This window comes from Rhincodon typus, chromosome 7, assembly GCF_021869965.1.
Source record: "Rhincodon typus isolate 14 chromosome 7, sRhiTyp1.1, whole genome shotgun sequence".
NCBI classification, from domain to species: Eukaryota; Metazoa; Chordata; class Chondrichthyes; order Orectolobiformes; family Rhincodontidae; genus Rhincodon; species Rhincodon typus.
The window spans coordinates 46392914-46409297 of record NC_063338.1 but is presented as its reverse complement, the minus strand read 5'-3'; the positions used below and the strand labels follow the sequence as shown (position 1 = coordinate 46409297).

The following is a 16384-nucleotide window of genomic DNA, read 5'->3' as shown; positions in this document are numbered from 1 at the left end:
TCATTTCTATCCAAATAACTACCCAATGTCCTCTTGAATGCCTCAATTGAACCTCCACCACATTTACAGGCAGTGCATTTCATATCCTAACAACTTGCTGTGTGAAAATGTTTCTTCTCACATTAGCCTTTGGGTTGTATTTTGTACCCTTCCACTGGATAACTTTTCTATCTTATTTATAGTGAGCATCAGGCTTTTGCATGTCATGACACTTATTAGTAACATGAAAATAGTAATAGGAGCAGGCCCCCTGGTTCATCAAGCCTACTTCACCACTCCCAAAATTCCCTCAATATCCCCATATTCCTTGACTTCCTTTTCTGCTCACAGAATGAGAATGTCATGGCTATTTCCTAGTGTAAAACGAGTCATATCTGTCTCTTGACTCTCTAATTTATTCACATTTTTATGTTATTTAGGAACAAGAATAGGCTGTACAGCCCATTAAAATTGTCCCACCAATCAGTTGGATCATGGCTGATTTTCCGATTGAAAGCAAAATATATTTGTGCTTAGACATTATATACGGTTACACAACCATGTGACCGCATGGCACTAGGCAGATTCCCTATCATTTCCCAAGAATCTTGTTCAGGGTCATATTTCTCAACACTCTCAAGGTAAATTCCTTTGGAATAAGAATATCCACCTGTAACATAAATACATCCATTCATCACTACTGCAGCACATTCCATCCGTCTTTCATTCATTTGGGCTATCTGTTTCCACTCATTTTTTTCTGTGTCGTAACAATCAGTGATAGTTGTTTGGCCACCAACAAGGTAGATCTTGTCATTCAAAGCCACGGAGCATAGTCCATACTCTAGAAAAATAAACCAACATAGTTATAAGATTCACCCAACAAAAGCTGTGTTTTTTTCTCAGTAACCACTTCAAATATCTTTTTCCTGACTCTCAAACTTTTGAATGCCATGACCTTTAGTTTTCAAATATGCTGATAAAAACAGATTGAAACAGGCTCACATTGGACATTATCCTAGCAGCCCAGTGAAGACTGTTTTGGAGAGGTAATGGGAGGAGACATGGAAATCTGGAACACCACTCATCAGGACAACTCCAAGATGTTCCTGCTTCCAGGACATCTTCTCAGAAAAGGGTGGTTGGTCCCTGCTCCAGCAGCTGTCCACCCAGTGATGATTGATCTCCACACAACAGCAATTAGCCTCAGTTGTTTGAACACAACTAGTATTTTGCAAGCTGTTTATGGATGACAGAAAGCAGCTTCACAGTTGATCAGTGTCTTGTAACCTTTGAAGCTGTTGATAAGCATATCAGCAGCAAATGGCAAGACTGCTGCCATCATTTTACACCCTAGTCATTGAATGAAGAAATTATGGGAAGCATGTCTCTAATGGCCTTGTGCAGTAAATCTTGAATCTGCTTCAGCTCACAGTAGCCACTGTGCCTTCTTGCTGTTCACATGAGTATGCAACTTAAAGCTCTCACTGGTCTCACAATGAGAATTTCTAACCTCGAAAGGAGTACACCACAATATCCTGTCTTCCGTTGTCCATAACCCACCTGCTATTCCTTTATTGGACAGCAAATGTAAAGGGCAGCCTCATCATTGGGTCAATCAAAAGGTAGCCCTCATTTACCAAAGACATGGCAGATACAGAACAGAGATAGTAGGAACTGCAGATGCTGGAGAATCCGAGACAACAAGGTGCAGGGCTGGATGAACACAGCAGGCCAAGCAGCATCATAGGAGCAGAGAGGCTGACGTTTCGGGCTTAGACCCTTCATCAGAAAAGGGGGAGGGGAAGGGGGTTTTGAAATAAATAGGGAGAGAGTGGGAGGCGGATAGAAGAGGGATAGAGGAGAGGATAGGTGGAGAGGAAACAAACAGGTCGAAGAGGTGGGGATGGAGCCAGTAAAGGTGAGTGTAGGTAGGGAGTTAGGAAGGGGATAGGTCAGTCCAGGGAGGACGGACAGGTCAAGGGGGCGGGATGAGGTTGGTCGGTAGGAGATGGAGGTGCGGCTTGAGGTGGGAGGAGGGGATAGGTGGGAGGAAGAACAGGTTAGGGAGGCAGGGACGAGCTGGACTGGTTTTGGGATGCGGTAGGGGGAGGGGGGATTTTGAAACTTGTGAAATCCACATTGATACCATTGGGCTGCAGGGTTCCCAAGCGGAATATGAGTTGCTGTTCCTGCAGCCTTCGGGTGGCATCGTTGTGGCACTGCAGGAGGCCCAGGATGGACATGTCGTCTGAGGAATGGGGGGGGGAGTTGAAATGGTTCGCGACTGGGAGGTGCAGTTGTTTATTGCAAACCGCGAGTAGGTGTTCTGCAAAGTGGTCCCCGAGTCTCCGCTTGGTTTCCCCGATGTAGAGGAAGCCACACCGGGTACAGCGGATGCAGTATACCACATTGGCAGATGTGCAGGTGAACATCTGCTTGATGTGGAAAGTCTTCTTGGGGCCTGGGATGGGGGTGAGGGAGGAGGTATGGGGGCAGGTGTAGAATTTCCTGCGGTTGCAGGGAAAAGTGCCGGGTGTGGTGGAGCTGGAGGGGAGTGTGGAGCGGACAAGGGAGTCACGGAGAGAGTTGTCCCTCCGGAAAGCAGATAAGGGTGGGGATGGAAAGATGTCTTTGGTGGTGGGGTCGGATTGCAGATGGCGGAAGTGTCGGAGGATGATGCGTTGGATCCGGAGGTTGGTGGGGTGGTACGTGAGGATGAGGGGGATTCTTTTTTGGTTCTTATTGCGTGGACGGGGTGTGAGGGATGAGTTGCGGGAGATGTGGGAGACACGGTTGAGGGCGTTCTCAACCACCGAGGAGGGGAAGTTACGGTCCTTGAAAAACGAGGACAACTGAGATGTACGGGAGTGGAATGCCTCATCCTGGGAGCAGATGCGGCGGAGGCGAAGGAATTGGGAATAGGGGATAGCATTTTTGCAGGAAGGTGGGTGGGAGGAGGAGTATTCTAGGTAGCTGTGGGAGTCGGTGGGCTTGAAATGAATATCGGTTTCTCGGTGGTTGCCCGATATGGAGACAGAGAGGTCCAGGAAGGGGAGAGAGGTGTTAGAGATGGTCCAGGTAAATTTAAGGTTGGGGTGGAAGGTGTTAGTGAAGTGTATGAACTGTTCGAGCTCCTCGTGGGAGCACGAGGCGGCACCGATACAGTCATCAATGTAACGGAGGAAGAGGTGGGGTTTAGGGCCGGTGTAGGTACGGAAGAGGGATTGTTCCACGTAACCTACAAAGAGGCAGGCGTAGCTTGGGCCCATGCGGGTACCCATGGCTACCCCCTTTGTCTGTAGGAAGTGGGAGGAATTGAAAGAGAAGTTGTTGAGTGTGAGGACGAGTTCGGCTAAGCGGATGAGGGTGTCAGTGGAGGGGGACTGGTCGGGCCTGCGGGACAAGAAGAAGCGGAGGGCCTTAAGGCCATCTGCATGGGGAATGCAGGTGTAGAGGGACTGGACGTCCATGGTAAAGATGAGGTGTTGGGGACCGGGGAATTGGAAGTTCTGGAGGAGGTGGAGGGCGTGGGTGGTGTCACGGACATAGGTAGGGAGTTCCTGGACCAAGGGGGAGAAAATGGAGTCTAGATAGTTGGAGATCAGTTCGGTGGGGCAGGAGCAGGCGGAGACAATGGGTCGACCAGGACATTCAGGTTTGTGGATTTTGGGAAGGAGATAGAAGCGGGCAGTGCGAGGTTGGGGAACGATGAGGTTGGAGGCCGTGGGTGGGAGGTCACCTGAGGTGATGAGGTTGTGGATGGTTTGCGAGATGATGGTTTGGTGCTCAGGGGTGGGGTCATGATCAAGGGGGCGGTAGGAGGAGGTGTCGGAGAGTTGGCGTCCAGCCTCGGCGATGTAGAGGTCAGTGCGCCATACTACAACTGCGCCTCCCTTGTCCGCGGGTTTTATGGTGAAGTTGGGATTGGAGCGGAGGGAGCGGAGGGCTGCACGTTCTGCAGGGGAGAGGTTGGAGTGGGTGAGAGGGGTGGAGAGGTTGAGGTGATTGATGTCTCGACGGCAGTTGGAGATGAAGAGGTCGAGGGAGGGTAGGAGGCCTTGGGGTGGTGTCCAGGAGGAAGGGGTGTGTTGGAAGCGGGAGAAGGGGTCAGTAGAGGGAGGGTTAGGTTCACGGTTGAAGAAGTAAGCGTGGTGGCGGAGGCGGCGGAAAAACTGCTCTATGTCCAAGCGTGGGATTTCACAAGTTTCAAAATCCCCCCTCCCCCTACCGCATCCCAAAACCAGTCCAGCTCGTCCCTGCCTCCCTAACCTGTTCTTCCTCCCACCTATCCCCTCCTCCCACCTCAAGCCGCACCTCCATCTCCTACCGACCAACCTCATCCCGCCCCCTTGACCTGTCCGTCCTCCCTGGACTCACCTATCCCCTTCCTAACTCCCTACCTACACTCACCTTTACTGGCTCCATCCCTGCCTCTTCGACCTGTTTGTTTCCTCTCCACCTATCCTCTCCTCTATCCCTCTTCTATCCGCCTCCCACTCTCTCCCTATTTATTTCAAAACCCCCTTCCCCTCCCCCTTTTCTGATGAAGGGTCTAGGCCCGAAACGTCAGCCTCTCTGCTCCTATGATGCTGCTTGGCCTGCTGTGTTCATCCGGCCCTGCACCTTGTTGTCGCAGATACAGAACAACTTGGTTAAATGTGAAGTTATGCACTTCAGTGTGAAAAACCTCTGATGTTTGCAAATTTGGGCACCAGAAATGGTCCCAATACTTAAAAGGTTTTAGAGAGAAGATTCCACCCATTATATATTTAGTTCAACCATTATCCAATTTGCTTTTTGTAACATTTCTTATGTTCTCAGACATAAACTTAACAAAAGACTGATGTAGTTTCAGATAAATTACATTTTAAGGGTATTCAAGAGACATTGAAACTGGTGTTACAATGTTGTGTAATGAGTTCTGTCTTCCTGCACTGCTGGGTAATAGTCTGAGTATGGATTTACTTTAGTCCATTGTTGCTCATTAATAGTGTTTAAGGGCTACCTGGTTCTTCTTGCTTGCTATTTCATTTGCAACAACACAAGGACCAAGGGTGCAGATCTCAGGAGAACTATTTTTGTAGAAATGAAATGGTACTTAGTGTATTCGCTGGCTTACTGTTGTCATGTGTTATCTACATCTGCTGTAAGGTAATTTGTTGCAGTAATATAGTGTCCTTCAAAATTCTATGGACTCTGGAGCAGTTCCAAAATTAGTAAATGGCAAAAGTAACCCCGCTATGAGAGGGAGAGAAAAATAGAGAATTACAGACCAGTTAACTTAACGTCAGTAGTGGGGAAAATACAGGAGTGTAATATAAAAGACATGATAGCAGAACACTCGAAAAGTATGGAAGGAGTTGGACGAAGCCAAAAGGTTTACAAAAGGTAAATCGTGCTTAAAAAAATCTAGTGGAGCTGAGGATGTAACTAGTAAAATCAGTAAGGGGGAACCTGTTGGATGTGTATTTGAATTTTCAGAAGGCTTTTGATAAGGTCCTTCTTAAGAGGTTAGTGGGCAAAGTCAAAGCACATGGGATTGGGGATAATGTATTAGCATGGATTGACAATTGGTTGACAGATAAGAAACAGAGTGAGAATAAATTAGCCTTTTTCCAAATGGTAGGCAGTGACTTGTGGGGTATCACAAGGAGTAGAACTTGGGCCCTAGCTATACATGATTTATATAAAAGATTGGATAAGGGAACAAATGCAACATTTCCAAGTTTCTGATTGCACAAAACTGGGGAGGATTGTGAGTTATGTGGAGGGTTCAAGGTGATTTAGACATGATGAGTGAGTGAGTCGGTAAACTCATGGCAGATACAGAATAACACGGCTAAATATCAAATTATACATTTAAGTGTGAAAACCAGAATGGAAGAGTATTAAATGGTGATATATTGGGAAGTACGGATGTCCAAAGGGATCCTGGTATCCTACTACACCAGTCAATGAAATAGACACGCAAGTGCAGCAAGCAATTAAGGAGGCAAATGGTATATTGGCCTTCATTGCAAGAGGATTTGAAATTCAGAAGTAGTGATGTCTCTCGGCATTTTTACAGAGCCTTGGTGAGAACACAGCTGAGTATTGCATGCAATAGCAAGAACTGCAGATGCTGGAGTCAGAGATAACGAAGTGTGGAGCTGGAGAAATTTTCTGAAGAAGGGTCCCGACCCGAAAGATCAGCTTTCCTGTTCCTCTGACACTGCCTGGCCTGCTGTGTTCCTCCAGCTCCACACTTTGTTACCTCTGAGTATTACATGCGGTTTTTGTCTCCCTACCTAAGAAAGGATAAACTTGCCATAGAGGGCATTCAATAGGCTGATACCAGGGCTGGCAGGATTGTTCTTTGAGGAGAGGTTGGTTTGATTGGGTCTGTCTTCACCAGAGTTTAGAAGGATGAGAGGGGATCTGACTTAAACAAATAAAACCCTAACAGGGCTAAACAGACTACATGCAGAGTTTTTTTCTGAAGAAGGGTCTAGGCCCGAAACGTCAGCCTTCCTGCTCCTCTGATGCTGCTTGGCCTGCTGTGTTCATCCAGCTCTACACCTTGTTATCTTACATGCAGAGTTGATGTTTTCCCTGTTTGGGAAGTCCAGAACCAGGGTACCCAGTCTCAGCATATGGAGTAGACTCTGTAGGACTGGGTAGTGAATCAGTTGAATTCTCTACCACAGAAGTTTGTGAAGGCCGAATCACTGAATAAATTCAAGAAATAGATACATTTCTAAATTTTAAGAGTATCAAAGGGGATGGGGGTAAGGCAACTATATGGCACTGAGATAGAGGATTAGGCATGATCCTATTGAATGGCAGAGTGGGCTCGAAGGGCCATATGCCGTACTTCTCCGAGTTCCTATGTTTTTATGTGTTAGAGTGGTGCTGCTGAAAATGTGTGAGCTGAAGCAGAACCAACACTGAAAGGAACAGCAAGGAACAAAAGGAAGAAAAACAGTGCGCAACTCTGAATTACTGGGTGAGTCAAAATACCTGTGCATTTTCCATTTCTTGTTGCTGTGGAAATTAAAGGAGACAGAATGGGAACTTTTCCACTCACAGTGGCAAAACTATCAAATAACAACAGAATTGATTAAAAATCTGATCATATAAGAGTTGCAACCCTGCTAACAGTGTTGAGGAAAGAGCACTACTGTATTGCAGCTTAGATATAACTGAGGAGGTGAAAAGCCATGATGGGGACTTCTTACAAGCTTTGAACATCATATTAATGTTACGTATGAACAGTGTTCAACATTATCTCTCAAAGGGATAGGGAGACTGTTGATCAATACTACAGGTATTTCTAGCTGGAGCCTGAGAACTTAGACAGATGATCTCATTAGAAATAGGATTGTCTTTGAGGTCCTGTAATGAGAGCATGTTTGCTGAGAGAAAAGAAACTTAATCTTAAGAAATTTATTGATATGCAGGTGCTTTTGAGATTGTCGAGCGTCAACTAGAATGTATTAATTAAAGAACAGATGAGGTTTTCACATTATGCTGACAGACATTCTGAGCCAAATAAAATAATGGATTTGGAAAAAAGGAAAAAATATTTGCAAGAGAGCTCCTAGATAAATCAAGGCCAGAGGTTAATTCATAAATAGTATGGAAAATATCACATAAATAAAATGAAGCATATTAAAAGCAGTGCTTTAACTTTAAGAAGGTGAATCACAAGCAAATGTTTAGCTCAAAAGAAATAAGACAAGTCTATAAAGATGGCTGCCAGAGAGTCGTCAGCCAATGATTCTTATAAATCAATCTACAACATATAACAGGTTTACATCATAAGGTCTAGGGGTGGTAAATTATGATTGCAGAAGAAGAATGTCAATTAAATCTTAAGTGTCTGATAGACACTGGTGCTTTATGCAACATGATGGTTCAGTTCCATGGAAAATTATGGAAAAATTAAAGGGGAGCAGAGCAGTGCTCAGCCGAGGTTATTTAAGTTTCCAGAACAAGTAATAAGATAGACAGTATGAAAAGGGTCTGGAATCTAACTTCAGGCACAGCAGCTGAGAGGACAACTATGAGAAGGGAAGCAGTCAACTCAGGACTGAGGGAGTTGTACTTAAATGCATGCCGTATATGAAACAAGATAAATGAGCTTGTACTGCAGATAGAAATTTAGCAAGTATGATGCTGTGGGTATCATGGAGACATGGCTGCAAGGGAATCAAGGCTAAATGTTCAACAATACGCGCCCTATCGAAAAGACAGACAGATGTGCAGAGGGGGTGGGGTTGCCTTGTTTGTAAGAAATGAAATTAAATCGACACTAAGAAGTGATATAGAGTCAGAAGATGTAGAATCTGTGTGGGTAGAGTTGAGGAACCACAAAGGTAAAAAGACCCTGATGGGAGTTGTGTTCAGATTTCCTAGCAGTATTCAGGATGTGGGAAGAAAATAAATCAGGAGTTGGAAAAGACATGTTAGAAAGGCACTATTACAATAATCATGGGAACTTCAATATGCATATATACTGGGAGCATCGGGTCAGTAGTGGGAATTCATTCTACGAGATTTTTGTTTGTGGTAGACTCCACTAGGGAACAGGCATTTCTGGATTTGATGTGCAATGAGGCAGACTTGATTTGGGAGCCTAAGGTGAAGGAAACCATACGGGGCAATGAACATAATATGACAGAATTCACCCTGCAGTTTGAGAGGGAGTAGTGGAATCAGGTATAACAGTACTACAATTGAATAAAGGAAACTATAAAGACACAAGGGAGGAGCTGGCCAGAGTTGATTGTAAAGGGACCCTAAGCGGGGAAAACAGTGAAGCAGCAATGGCAGGAGTTTCTGGGGGTAATTTGGGAGGCACATCAGAAATTCATCCGAAAGAAAGAAGAATCATACTAAGGAGAGGATGAAACAAGTTAGTCTGACAAGGAGTCAGGGACAGCATAAAAGTAAAAGAGAAAGCATACAATGTGGTGAAGATTAGTGGGAAGCCAAAGGATTGGGAAGCCTTTAAAAATCTGCAGAGGCCAACAAAAAAAAAATAAAAAGGGAGAAGATGAAATATGAGGGTAAGCTAGCTAGTCATATAGAAGAAGACTGCAAGAGTATTTTTTTTAAGGAAGAGAGAGGCAAAAGTGGACATTGGACCACTGGAAAATGAGGCTGAAGAAATAGTAATGGGGAACAAAGAAATGGCAGAGGAACTGAATAGGTAGCTTGCATCATTATTCACAGTGGAAAACACCAGCAGCAAACCAGAAATTCGAGAGAGTCAGGGATAAGAGGTGAGTGTAATGGCCATCACTAAGGAGAAGGTGCTGGAGGATCTGAAAAAACAGAAGGTGGATAAATCACGTGGACCAGATTGATTACACCCCAGCGTTCTGAACGAGATAGCTGAGGAGATTACAGAAGCATTGGTGGTACTCTTTCAGGGAGGAAAATGGCTAACGTAACAACCCTGTTTAAGAAAGGAAGGAGGCAGAAGACAGGAAACTATGGGTCAGTTAGCCTGACCGCAATCATTGGTAAGATTTAAGAATCCATTATTACTGAAGAGATTGGTGACTACTTGGAAGTGCATGGTAAAATAGGGCTGAGTCAGCATGGCTTTGTCAAGTCGTAGTTAATCCTGACAAATATGTGAGAATTCTTTGAGGAGGTAACAAGCAAGTTAGACAAAGGAAAGCCAGTGGACCTGATTAATTTGGATTTCCAGAAGGCCTTTGACATGGTGCCACACATGAAGCTGCTAAATAAGAGCCCATGATGTTAAAGACAAGGTCCTGGCCTGGATAAATGATTGACTGACTGGCAGAAGGCAGAGACTGGGGATAAAGGGGTCTTTTTGAGGATGACTATTGGAGTCCCACAAGAAGTGGCAAAGGGAATACAATGTGGAAAAGTGTGAGGTTATGCACTTTCATTGGAAGAATAGATGTGTAGACTATTCTCAAAATTGCAAAAGGCTTCAGAGATCTGAAGCACAAAAGGACTTGGGAGTCCTAGTTCAGGATCCTCTTAAGTTAACTTTCAGGTTCAGTTGGCAGTTAGAAGGGTAAATGCAATGTTAGCATTCATTTCAAGAGGGCTAGAATACAAGAGCAGAAATGTACTCCTGAGTCTGTATAAGGTCTGGTCAGACTGAATTTGGAATACTGTAAGCAGTTTTGGGCCCCTTATCTAAGGAAAGATGGAAGGCCTTGAAGAGGAGGAGGTTTACTAGAATGATCTCAGGGCTGAAGGACTTGTTACATGAGGAGCAGTTGAGGATTCTGGGTCTGTACTCGATGGAGTTTAGAAGGATGAGGGATATCTGATTGAAACTTACAGAATACTGAGAGGCCTGGACAGATGCACAGCCTCAGAGTGAAGGGCCAATCCATTAGAACTGACATGAGAAGTAATTTCTTCAGCCAGAAGGTAGTTAATCTGTAGAACTCATTGCTACAGAGGGCTGTGGAAGCCATGTCATTGAGTGTATTTAAGACAGAGATAGGTTCTTGATTGATAAGAGGATCAAGGGTTAGGATCATACAATCCTTACAGTGTGGAAGTCGGCCATTTGGCCCATTGAGTCCACACCAACCCTCTGAAGTACATCCCACCCAGACCCACCCCTCTGCCCTATCTCTGTACCCCTGCATTTACCACAGCTAATCCACTTAGCCTGCACATCCCTGGAAACTATGGACAATTTAGCATGGTCAATCCACCTGACCTGCACATTTCTAGACTGTGAGAGGAAACCGGAGCACCTAAAGGAAACCCACGCAGACATGGGAGAATGTGCAAACTCTGTACAGACAAGGCTGGAATCGAACCTGGGTCCCTGGCACTGTGAGGCAACATTGCTGCCCCTGAGTTATGGGTAGAATGCAGGAGAATGGAATTGAGAAACGTATCAGTCATGATTGAATGGTGGAGCAGACTTGATGAGCAAGTCTGCTCCACCATTCCATGAAGAAGTTGTACAAAGGTGAAATAGTTCCACATTTAAAGACTCTTCACTTCCATAACTTATTCCTTTAATCTTTAATCACTGATTAACATTTCCTGACAGATACCTTTATAATGTAACACATTTTTATGTACATATTATTAGTGATTTTGCTTAATTGCAATCTTGTTTTAATGCAACCATGTTTATGCTTCATTTTCTTCCTTTACGTTTTTCATTATGATAAGTTTGCTTTATTGGAGCACTTAGTGACTTCCATCCTAAAGAGCTGTCTGCCAGTTTGATGCTGTAGTCTCAGTATTGTCACTGGGAGAGGTGGATACTGCAGGGATTACGGGCAGTCCTCTATTATAGGTGCCAGAAATCCAGGGCAAGGTTTGCAGCTGGACCAGAAGGATGTGTTGAGGGTGGGGTGGATGGGTACAGAGTTGGATTGGAAAGGCTCGTGGTGGAGGGAACACTTGAGGAAGACCTTTATGGAGGGATTCTGGTCAGGAAAGAGCTCACAAAAGGAGGGACCCCTTCTCACCTAAGCTTTGATGAATCTGCTGGTCTCCTTGTCTATTCCCTTCTCCTGCCAGCCTCAAAATTGCAGTCAAACAAGAAGTGATTCTTATGTGGCTAATAATTGGTCACAGAAATCCTCATCTGGGATGAGGCAGAATGACCCTAGGGATGGAAATGTGGGCAGTGGGAAGACCACCAAGTGAATTTTACAGGACTCTCCATTTGCAGACCCTGCCTGAATTAACACTTCTCATTTAGATTCTCCATGTCTCAAGCAAGTCATCTGATTGACTAAAGAAATACACCTTTGCTTGGGCTTTACAAAGATTTCCACCAGTTCCAGTATAAAAACACATAGAAAGTCTGTGGACAAATCCAAGATTAATCAATGGGCCTCCCAGCCATTTACTTGTGGCCAGAAAATCCAGGTCATTATGGTGCAACTGATCTGAAAGTGAAAACCAAAAGGACAGGTTTATCAGTCAGAATTTATTAAAAGTCTTGTAATGTACCTGGGTGTGGGGTAGTCGTTACGACAGTCCATTCATTAAGATCCGATCTGTAGCTTTGAATTTTATCATAAGTGGAGCTTCCTCGGTAGCCATGGTGACCTCCTGTTACATAGACAACATCTCGGAGGACACAAGCTGTTGCATTTCCAACTCCTGTCCATGAGAATTATTGTAGTGACAGAACAAAAACCTGAGGGAATAGTAACTCTAGCATTGTTTTCAAATTAATATAAGCTACATTTAAGTGATGATTCACAAAGATAATTGCTTCTAAATTGAAATACATCTATATATCAAAATGTTGAAACAATAATATAAATATTGGGCAGAATCTTATGGATATTCCCTACCAGAAAGGTAGCACCATATTTGGTTTGAGAACCCAATTTCCAAAGGGGAGCCTTTGTTGAGGCTCTTTCCCAAAATTCATACATGCTGAGAGAGCAGAACCTTCGCCTTTAGACTTGGTCACCTTCTAGTTAAATTTTGGTGTTCATGTCATTTGCCCTGTGAAAGGGCACATAGCAGATGAGAAGGAAGCTGATGTTGCACCTCCTACTGCTGGAAAAGTTTGCAGTGGTTTGATCGCTTGTCTCTCAACAGATGTGGAACATGGAGCTGCATTAACTGCTGCTGTGTTGTATTGAAGGCTGGTAGTTCTGAAGTGCTAGGCAGACGACATACCTTCCAAAAAGTTGTCTGTCATCTGTCAAGCAATGATAGGAAAAGTGCTTTGAACAGCAGTTTCTTACCTGGCCATGGCTGGAATTCAGTGTAACTGATTGGAGACCTTCCTACTTATCTGTTTTACTGAAGAAGCTTTATCAGCTGCGCACAGGTCTGGGTGACCCTGACATGGTGCAGACAAAGTATGGAACCTGTGTACTTATGGGTAAGAAAGAATTCATGGCTCAAAAGGCTCTTATTGTCCTTTTAGTCAACTTAATTGATTGTCTGCCAGACTCAAGAACCTTCCCTCTGGACTCAGAAACTGCTCTCTTGGAACCAAAAAAAGGGTGGATGATGTCAGAATATTGACTCAACATCAATTTCAGGGAATTTACTACTGTGTGTATAGGATTCTTCCTCTATTTGAAAAAAAAAGTATACCTGTTATCATTTATACAGTCACTTATCTAAATTCTTAAAGATAGATGGAGCTGTATTGACTTCAAAAGAGCATGAAATCAGCTTAGTTTATAAAAGAAACATCCCATCCAGGAGAGCTGCATTATCATTGGGTGGATTTGGTTAAGATTTGGGCTGTGGTGTCAGAATCTTGATTAATTTTAATCAGAAACAATTTAGAGCTTACATCTCTACTCGATTACTGGCACTGAAATTTGTCACATACCTTTCAACATATTTACAATTGGAATCCATTTCCTTTTCAAAGGATCATAAAACTCAGCATCACATGCTGGAGCTCCACCTCTGTAGCCACCCATTGCGTAGATGCATCCATGCATCACCACTGAACAATGATAGTAACGAGCATTCAGCATTGGGTTCCCTTCTGTCCAGTTATCCATTTCTGAATTATAAATCCACATTGTGTCCAGGGCCTCCAGGCTATCTGAACTGTAGCCACCTGTTACATAAATGTTTGGTCCCAAAACAGCAACACTGTAACTTTCTCTTCTGTGATCAGGCATTAGTGAACCATGTGTCCATAAATTGGTCAATGGATTCCAAATATGGATCTCTGAAAGTGGATGCCAATAATAACCACCAACTATATACATAGCACATGTTGACTTCTTGCAGGTCTGTGAATTCACATTATCATTTTCATTTGGCATAAGAACATGACATTTTAAAGAATGCATCTTAATATCACTTGAAAGAAGGGATTGCCCTTGCAACTCGAGTGCTGCTCTGAGGTAAACTTCATCCAAATCAGTATTAATGTATTTTAATAACTCCTTCAAATATTCAATTCTATTTTTTATGTCATATGCAATCCACTTAATAATCGCTTCCAAAAGTATGTCTTCTTTCCACACATAAAGGTTCTCCCTGGACAGAATGAAGAGTAGTTTATCCTTGCTGATATCTAAAAATTCATCTTGTCTTGAAACATCTTCAAATCTAGAGAGAATCATTCTACAAGACTCTCTCTCTAAATCTTTACAAATATGGAATTCACTAAAAGAATGCATTCCTAGACAATTGTCAATATCTAGATGTCTGACGAGAAAGTTTTCACATGCCTTTTTAATAGACACAAATTGTAGCTGGTCAGCAGTCTCCAACAGGCTTTGGACATTTTGTTTGGTTATTATCACCTCTGAGGTGTATACGTAGTTTACTAGTGCATCCAAAATGCTGTCATCAATATTAGGAAGTTTAATAATCCTAGTGGCTTTTTCTCGCATATCTGCTGTGAACATTATTTTGAAATAAGTGCTGCAAGCCGCGAGAGCAACTTTGTGACAGTGAAATAGCTGTCCTGACAAACTTTCCAAAGTAATGTCAGTGAATAATTCATTCCAATAGAATGCTTTAAAAGCGTCAAGGAATTCAGCAGAATGATTTGTATTCTTAAATTCATAAGTATAAGGTTCACATTCTTTCACAGCCATATCTGTAAAACAAATTAAATTTACTATTGTCATTCTCATATAGTTTAATAGTCTTCAGTGAATGTACTTAATCAGTTGATATTTAATTTGCCAGGTGATGTTGTCAGGACTGTGGAGGAGTTCACTGTTGCTGTTATCCCACTACACCAAGGATGACAACATAAAATGAAAATACTTTTCCCAGTTACCAAGATGGCCAAATAAATACATTATCCATATTAGGTTTTAACAAAAGGTCTTTCAACTAGGTTTCTTAATAAGCACAATAGGGGTTTGTTATTAAAACAAAACTTACCCAATAAAGATGCAATAATTGATTAACGTATACAGTCATAAATATAGAAGTATAAATGATTATCCCTCTAAATATCCTCAAAACAAAACTGAAAACACATACATAGGAAAAAATAAAAAATAAAAATTGCTCGTAGAGATTGGCCTTCTGGGAAACAAAACACTTTGGTCAATGGGTTATTCTGAAAGGCCAAAGAATAATGCGTAGGATCTTCAAAAGTCGGTTGCTGTGATTTTTATGTGATCATGTCATTAAACATGCATGGTTATCTCTGAAAACTTGCAAAATCAGCTTGTTCAGGAAATACAACCTTGGGCTGTTTCTTCAATCACTTTTTCTAAAGAACAAGTGGTTTCACCCTGAATTCAAGAAGAGGGTTTTCCTTTCAGAAATGAGAGATCAGATAGGTAGCTCATTCTTAGTGAGTTTTCCACCAAGTTGGCAGGTTTTTAGCAGGTTTTCCTCCAACTCAGTTAATTCATAACAGGCTTTTCTCCAACTGAACCAGATAAAACAAGCAGGTAACCTTCTCAAAGGTAACTAGAAATGGGCAATAAATGATGGCCAAGCCAACAAAACACACATTCCATTAATTAATCTGAAAAACACCTTCAAGCCAGTCACTGTTAAGAAAACTGCCTCAGCAGGTGTTTGAGATAACAAGGTGTAGAGCTGGATGAACACAGCAGGCCAAGCAGCATCAGAGGAGCAGGAAGGCTGACGTTTCGGGCCTAGACCCTTCTTCTGATGCTGCTTGGCTTGCTGTGTTCATCCAGCTCTACACCTTGTTATCTCAGATTCTCCAGCATCTGCAGTTCCTGCTATCTTAGCAAGTGTTTATAGCAAAACAAGCAGTTACCACTAGTCATTTATTTACAGAGCCTTGTCTAAAAAATGATCTTCAATGCCTACAGTGGCCTTTCAATTTTCTGGCAGTTCATTCCACATATGAGCCACCCTCTATGTGAAAAAATTGCCCCTTTTAAATCTTTCTCCCCTCACCTTAAAAATATGAACACCCCTACCCTCAGGAAAAGACGTTTGCTATTCATCTTATGTATGCCCCTCATGATTTTATAAACCTCTATAAGGTTACCCCTCAACCTCCAACATTCCAGTGAAAAAAGTCTCAGCCTATCCAGCCTCTCCTTATAACTCAAAACCTCCAGTCCTGGCAACATTCTTCTAAATCTTTTCCAAACCCTAATATCTTTCCTAAAGCAGGGTACACAGTTCTCCAAAAGTGGCCTCACCAATATCCTGTACAACTGCAACATGACTTCCCAACTCCTATACTCAATGGTCTGAGCAATGCAGGCAAGTGTGCTAAATACCTTCTTAACCAGCTGTCTACCTATGATGCAACTTTCAAGAACTATGTACCTGAATCCCTACTTCGCTGTGTTTGATGGCACTACCCAGAGACCTACCATTAACTGTATAAGTCCTGCCATTGTTCACTTTACCAAAATGCAATACCTCTGCCACTCCTCAACCCATTGGTCTAATTGATCAAAATCCCTTTGTAATCTTACATAACCTTCTTCACTGTCCACTATAC

The 16384-nt window shown here is 43.0% G+C and overlaps 1 protein-coding gene across 1 annotated transcript; it reads right to left on the bottom strand.

The window, feature by feature from the left end:
* Positions 1-512: 512 nt before the first annotated feature.
* On the bottom strand, positions 513-14528 carry klhl23 (kelch-like family member 23). The gene is made up of 3 exons (XM_020512849.1): positions 13298-14528; positions 11944-12096; positions 513-823 (listed from the first exon to the last, which is right to left on the bottom strand). The coding sequence occupies exons 1-3, from the start codon at positions 14526-14528 to the stop codon at positions 513-515; spliced, it is 1695 nt and encodes a 564-aa protein (XP_020368438.1).
* Between the last annotated feature and the right edge of the window lie 1856 nt (positions 14529-16384).